At 36.2% G+C, this 7448-nt stretch overlaps 1 protein-coding gene and 1 non-coding gene across 2 annotated transcripts; both read right to left on the reverse strand.

Annotated features, from left to right (window-relative positions):
- Nucleotides 1–172: 172 nt before the first annotated feature.
- Nucleotides 173–5612, reverse strand: si:ch211-199g17.9 (uncharacterized). The gene is made up of 10 exons (XM_010737920.3): nucleotides 5478–5612; nucleotides 4537–4581; nucleotides 4397–4459; nucleotides 2998–3072; nucleotides 2497–2544; nucleotides 2263–2317; nucleotides 1113–1202; nucleotides 966–1029; nucleotides 817–883; nucleotides 173–695 (listed from the first exon to the last, which is right to left on the reverse strand). The coding sequence occupies exons 1-10, from the start codon at nucleotides 5491–5493 to the stop codon at nucleotides 592–594; spliced, it is 627 nt and encodes a 208-aa protein (XP_010736222.2). The 5' UTR covers nucleotides 5494–5612; the 3' UTR covers nucleotides 173–591.
- On the reverse strand, nucleotides 3298–3430 carry LOC113747537 (U8 small nucleolar RNA). Its single transcript, XR_003463694.1, has one exon. It is a non-coding gene; the product is annotated as a U8 small nucleolar RNA (small nucleolar RNA).
- Nucleotides 5613–7448: the final 1836 nt, after the last annotated feature.

Raw genomic sequence — 7448 nt, forward strand, 5'->3', positions numbered from 1 at the left:
CTTTTTTTAAAAACTAGATAGTATTACATTGTATTTGAAATACTGCAAAAGTCTTTTATTAAATCTCTTTAAAACTGAAGTTGAATGTGGCTGTGCGCACAGTGAATGGTTGTGCAGTTTTAATTTATAGCCTCTGTAAAATTTCTAAAATAAAACCCATTTGACAACATCACAACACTGACATAACTTTATATTTTTAAATATATGAACATTTATATTAGGTCGATGCACAACATTAAAGTGAGATTAACACTGCACCATACAGGACACGACTATTGGCATCTACCTATCTGAAAAACACCATGCACATACAGAATGTAAAATATTTCAGGTTTTATGACTACGTGCCAACAAACTGGAATACAAAACCCTCACAGAACAATTGTTATTAAAAAAAATCAAGAACATGGAGGAAAAATAGCGGCTAAACAGATTTTTTTATTCACTTTGATGTCACCGATACAAACCGACATGCTGTAATCATTTTGAAGTTTAATCATTTTGAGGTTTTTCACCATACTGGTTTGTCGGGATTCTGTGACTTTTGTAAGATTTTACCTGACAAGAGTATTAACTCTTTTTGTAAAAACATTACTCCTCCTGAGTTTCTCCAGGTGTTGCCCCCAGCTGCTTATCTTTCTTCACCTCTCCTAGCTCCTCATTGAGGCGGTGCAGCTGCGCCAACTTCATTTGTTCTATGATAATCACAGAACAAGGCGGGTTCAAAAGAGTCGGACATGGAAAACATACACTGTACTCATGCATGAACAAAAATTGCTTGCAGAATAATGTGCATAAATTATGAGAATGTGTTACCAGCTGATAACAGCTGACTCTTTGTATTCTCAGCATTCTCTATTTCCACTGGGAGCCTTTGTGGAGTCTAAATGATAATTAGAAGGTCAACAGTCATTAATAAAATCAACAAATCATATTTTCATCATTATATTTCAGAGACGTCTTACAAAGACGGAGTAGAGATTCTTATGCTGATCGATCAGTTGATGAAGCTGGTGTTCAAACTTCATCCTGCAAGAATAAAGCTGGTTTTATGAACTTTCTATATTTTTCTATTATGTAATATATCATTGAACTTAATAATGAATAAGTACCGTTGCTTGCGCTGTTTAAGCTTGAATTCCTGGATGTCACAAGTGTACTGTTCCAGCAGTTCATCACTTCTCTTGTTCTGCTCTAACTGCCTGAAAAAGACACATGGTTCATCACTCGATACATGATGGAAACAAATCTGGAATGACACCTAGCCTCGTTTCACCACTTCCCAACTTTGATGTGTTGTTCAGTGATTACACCACAGACGCGTTCCTCTTATTATGACATTGATCTCATGTACAGTAAACAATGACCTGAGTCAGTGTTCAAGTAACTGGTCTACTACAATGTAAATCTGCTGTGTGTAATACTGTATACAATACATCAACATGACATGAACCTGTGACAGTACACAAAAATGCTTAACAGCATACCAAAGGATCTGTGTATAGTATAATCAGTCACATATTATTTAAATGCACTCTATGAAAATGTGCAAGGTAAATACATGCTTGTGGTTTTTTTGATGACGTATAAAATTAAAGCAAACAATTTAAACAACTTATAATAGCATAAAACTAAAAGGTGAACAGAGGTATCAAACTCAAAAGTCTTTATAATTGATGCAACTTTTTTCTGCCACCAACAAATCCATGGTTGATAACGGCTGATTGATTTATGATACAGACGCATTCATACACTCATCAGCCTTAATGCTACAAAAACAAATTCTTTGTGTTTATTTTACAAATTATTTTTAAATTTGTATTTTACACATAAACATATCATATTTTAATATCTTAATTTATCTTAGTAAAAGTTACTTTAAATTAAAAATATAAATGATTACATTACATTGAATACATTACATTAAAAATATATGATTAAAAACATACATTATTTTAAAGGTTTCTCAATTACATCATTATATATGCGGAGTACAGACAGAAATTGAATATTAACTAGTAAAAAAATTACACTTCCAAATCCAATATGGCATATATCTAAAATATGCAGACCAAGCTTTGACACCTAAAAAGAATATCTAGTGATATAGGGAATATTCTAGTGATAAGTTGCTGCCATCTAGTGTTACACATCACAAACACATGATTGAGGTCTGTTGATAGGTCATGTTCAGACATTAACACTTGCTCCTTAGGTGACAACTTTCAATAAAAATCTTTGTCTGGTTCGTGTGGCACTCACCTGGCACAGTCCTGCTCAGACTCGACACACTGGAACTGCAGCTTCCTGCACAGCTCTGAAGAAAAACATCAGAGTAACTCATTATTCATACCTATTGTCTATATCGAACGTGTTTTCAATAGTACTACACATTCAATCGAAACATCAACTCTACACGACCTCAGATCTGCATACATAATGGGGTATAATCAATCACACATTTACAATTTATTGTTAGACATAATGTGTGTGTACCTTCTTTTTCTTTGTGGATTTCTTCCAGTTGGTAAGCTTCATTTTGTACTGTAAAAACAACAACACTGCAGAGTAATATCGTACAGTATATAATAATAAAATAAACGTCATATATGATAAATAAGACATAGAATAAATGATTACCTAAAAGGATAACAAGTACATACTCTACTGACGACATGTCAGCAACAGGTACATACAGCAGGTGCAACAGGTAAATATAAAATTATTAGTGATGACATTGACACAGATATTAAATAGAGACACTAGACTTATAAGATGATAAGATATATGAACTGAGCCGGGGATGGTACTTTATTTTTCGTTTAAACACACAAGATTCAATCGTAAGATTTGTTTATGTCCAGACGCCCTAATGTGACATACTTCTGTACAGTAGGTGGCGGTATGCACCTGTACATGTTGGTATGTGATCTGACAGAAAATTAAAATAGGAATAATCATATTAAGAAAATCAGACCGGATGATTTTATGACTTACAAGTTGTCAGCTCTTTCTGCAAAGAGTCACTGACTGATTTGACCTCCTTCATTTCATCGTCCAGGATGCTTTTAGCTGAAATGAAACACAGTGAAACTGAAACACGGCAGCTGTGACGATTGTTTTATTGTGGATATTATGAAGTTTTGTTCAGGAGTCACATGATATTCTGTAAAACAAAATGAAGATGACACTGTCACACCAATAACCTTAGTACTACACTTAGGACTTCACATAGTGAATATAGCTCCACTTCATCACTAAGACCAAGTTCTTAAATATATTTATTTTCACATAATTGTCAGAATGGGTCTTGTAGGGTGTTGCTGTTCCCTACAAGCCGGAGATATTAATCATATCTCATGGATCTCCATTCATCATGTTCTGAAACTCCACGTATGGAGTAACAGGTAAGGATGTACCTCACTGAAGATGCTGTACTGACGTCGTCTGAAGCGGTATGGTCTGAGCGTACAGCTGTCTGACTCATGGTTTTTCTCATAGTGTTCAACTTCTACACGATACGTGTAGCTAAATGTGCGTTTTACTTAAAGTCACATCCTTACTAGGTTAAACTATGACGGCTTTTGTTCTATGTGACACTTTTTCCTGTGAAATCTAAGAGGAAATGCGTGCTCATTTGCATACGGTCCACACAAGCTGCTTTCTGATTGGTGCACATTCACAAAGCTTTGTGTCGAGCTCAGACCTCCGTGTTGAAGCGTTTTTAAGCTGTACGGGCAGGTCACCGCTTTAAGAAACGCCACACGTGATTCACAGGTTTATTTATTTTTTTACTTTTGATGTAATTAAAGAAAAAGAGACGGCGCGACTACCCAACGGAAGCGGAAGTGTAGCTTCACAAAGACTAACTAAAATTTCAAGATAATTACGTCACATCCTGTTCTAGACTAGCTGAGTTACCAGTCAAAATCCGTGCTGACTTTTACAAAATTGCGAATAAATGATTATGCCCAGATGATTTAAACGTATTAGATTAATTAATGTCCTATACGACGGATAAATAATGCACTAACCGTCAATTTGCCCACATATTTACCCATACCACAGCGCTGCGCATGCGCGTACGCGTGAAACGAAAACGGAAGTAAGTGACAGTGACTTCTCCCACTTCACCTTTGCTTTTTTCTTTACTTTAAATATTAAAATACAATCATGCGACATGGAAACTGTGCCCATATAATAATAAGTAAGCAAAACGTTTAATGTAAACACGTAAAGGGGTTTTCTACTAGAAAATAAAACTTATCTTCTCTTAAGGTAGTCCCAAAGATGTCACTAATAGGCCCAAATTGTGTCCTGATGTCTAAAGTATCCAAAACAATGTGCACGTAATTACAATTTGAAATATCTCATTCACTAGAACATAATCAGTTACCTTGTTGCAGCTTCCTTAATTTGCCCATCACCTGTTGAACTTTGAGATCTTGCATGTCTCCACCTGACAGGGAGGCATGGAAACATTTCAGCCTTGTCTTGGGGTTTCATTTGTATTTTGCGCAACTGTGACTAACTTACCTCCTTGCAGTGACGTGACATTAATCAGGTCCTCGATGTTGAACCCTGTTGCACAAACAAATAAATAAAAGTTAGACGAGTTAAACGTTTGTCTTGGCTTTCCATCATGTTTCACTGTCCTTACAACCAGCTGTGTTAGCTACACTCAAAAACATTGTTGGCCACTTATGCATTTCAATTACATAGAAAATGTGAATCCATCCATTTGAATTACATTGTTTTAATATAAATTAACTAACAAACTTGATGTGAAGCAAGAAATAAGATTTATGTAATCGTACTAATAAACTCTAAATGGCATTCAACAAATTGACTTTATTAATATTGAATGCATAAACCTGGCTACTACTACTACTACTACACTACTGTGGAGCAGAAGTACATTGAGTTTATTAGTAATCTTATTACTTGCTTAACATTAAGTTTATTACCGTATTTTCCGGACTATAGAGTGCACCTGAATATAAGCCGCACCCACTAACTTTTAAAAAAATAAACTAAAAAATTAATTTATATTAAAACTATGTTATTCAAATGATTGGAAATTTTCTTTAAAGTCTTGAATTTTGGCCCAAACATTTCTTTGAGTGTAATTGGAGGTGTCACCATCCTTTAGTTGCTAACCTATGTGGTTAAAAGTGACGTGGCTCAGAATGACGTAGTGTTACAACAGGTACAAGATCCACAGCTCCTTTAAGCAAGCCTCGTTATGAGCAAACAAATCTAATGTTAAAAGTGTTTAAGTTTCACGACATTTAAATAATTAGCAGCCGTGTTTAATGACAATGTTGCTAGCACCGTTTTGATGGTGGACGGTGACGTCAGACACTAAACTTTATGCAGTATCTAAAACATTCATCATATTTTGAGTATAAGTTAGAAAGTAGTGTGACTTTAGTTCAGGTGAAATAATAGTTCAGGTTAGATTTAAGCCGTCTCACCTTCAGTCTCGCTCATGTTTATCCGGTCAGGGTCCGCGCGGTGTTTTTTCCCTTTAACGTAAATCTACCGTTAACTGACTGGACGTGCGCACGAGGACGGAACGCGGGGATTGGCGCCAGCTTTAAAGAGGTCTCATAGGTGCGCATGCGCCGCAGATACGAACTGTACATGTATTTACCTGGTATTAACATTTGCATTAAAAAAAGTTATGTTTGTAAAGCAAACATGGACTTTTTGTTTTAATTAATGCTTGTCAACAAATACAAATGCTAAGAAATGCAGTTTATTTTAAAAGAAAGAACATGTGCAATGTTTTTGCTGAACAGAACCGACTTTTGAATTGTAATATTAATTTGAATCTACTGTATTTCTATGACATTTTATCTGTGTATCTATGTGTTTAATATAGATATGTTATTAAGCCTTAAACCTGACCAATACAGGATGTATAAGGCCAATGCCAAAGTGTAAAAAAAACAAAAACACAAACAAATAATTTAAAAACGATTTACCACTTTTAAAAACACAATTATATAAAAGGGCCCCTAACTGACCTTTTTATGCTCTATGTCACATTTTATTCTATTTTTAGTGTGCATGCGCATACACACAGTGGCAGCAGTTGAGAGATTTATCAAAACCTTGCAAATTAATGCAGAACTCACGTAATACCCACTAGCTACTACTAACGAGTCTAATACAACTCTGACGACTGTTTTATAAGATAAAAATTAAAAAACAGATGCCCATAACACCAGAAGTTGCCATGGCAGGTCCCTGGCAGCTGCCTCAGACACCGTGACAGGTCAGCTCAGGCTGCCACCGGAAATGCCACTACTAGCTGCCACTGCCACGAATTGAGCCAGCCCTCTCTCTATCCTGATTGAGTTCTGACAACTTTATTGCAGTTGACTACACTTAGATACATTCAGTGTAGTGTATTATAAATAATGTCCACTTGTTTGGCAGAATATAAGAAGTTAGAGACTCCTAGTCTTAAAGCTGTACCAGCCAGACTGAAATTGACTATACTGCCACCCGAATGGCAAAGCACCCGAGCTGCCCCGTGGGCGAAGGCCTGACCACCAGACACTCGCTAGAAAGCTCCCGTCCAGGGTCTGTCTCCAGAAAAGAGCTTTGATTTCTCTAATCTGGACAGAGGTGGAAAGAGTACTGAAAATTTGTACTCAGGTACAAGTACTGCTACATTGCTTAAATTGTACTCAATTACAAGTAAAGTAAAAAAGTAAAAGGCTTAAAAAATACTTAAGTACTCTTCTCAAAAACTACTCAGAGTATTAATTACATTACCCGACGGATGTTTTAATCACATCGTCAGTAGCAGACATTCGATTTGATTCACCTGTATAAAATATCCACGATCAAAGCACATTTCTCAGACAATGTATAGAAAAATTACACTAAGGCAATTAGTTTTTTAAACACATGTAGATATAAAGCAGGAATTTGGTTTGATAAAAGAATGACAAAAATGTTTTTGAACCTGCAGAGAACAGTTTAAACTTTTCCCAATACACTGCGAACAGCAGGCGGGTAAGTGTATCAAACTCTTAGACAAACTGAGTGGACAAACCAGCATTTCTGTCACATTTTACTTTCTGAACCCTTTGTTCAATTTCAGCATGGGCTGGTTTTCTAAGTTAACAGAGTCTATCCGGCTTCGTTTGGCTGTGAAGAGTAGACCAGTACAGCTAAAAAGCCGTTCACATGCAGCAGAGGCAGGAGTAGAGCAGCTCCATGGTGTCTGTGGCACAAGCCACATAACCATCAAGCTCAGCTGGACTTCTTTCCTTCTGGAGATTGGTCTGGAGAAGAAATCATCTTCATCAGATGACTCTCTTTGCTGATCCTCACTCTCATGCTCCGTCGTTTCAAGATGTTGTTTGATGTATGTCAAGGCTGTAATTGCAAGTAGATAACACAAATTTCAGTGAATATTCCTGAACACA

The sequence above is a fragment of the Larimichthys crocea genome, chromosome XIII (assembly GCF_000972845.2).
Source record: "Larimichthys crocea isolate SSNF chromosome XIII, L_crocea_2.0, whole genome shotgun sequence".
In the NCBI taxonomy this organism is placed as follows: Eukaryota; Metazoa; Chordata; class Actinopteri; family Sciaenidae; genus Larimichthys; species Larimichthys crocea.

Bases quoted from the DNA above. Each gene is read 5' to 3' on its own strand.
- si:ch211-199g17.9 (XM_010737920.3), bottom strand. The intron at 3,073-4,396 runs GTAACTGATTAT...GTTTCATTTCAG, and splicing joins ATTAAGGAAGCTGCAACAAG to CTAAAAGCATCCTGGACGAT. The intron at 2,545-2,997 runs GTAAGTCATAAA...TTGTTTTTACAG, and splicing joins GCAGAAAGAGCTGACAACTT to TACAAAATGAAGCTTACCAA.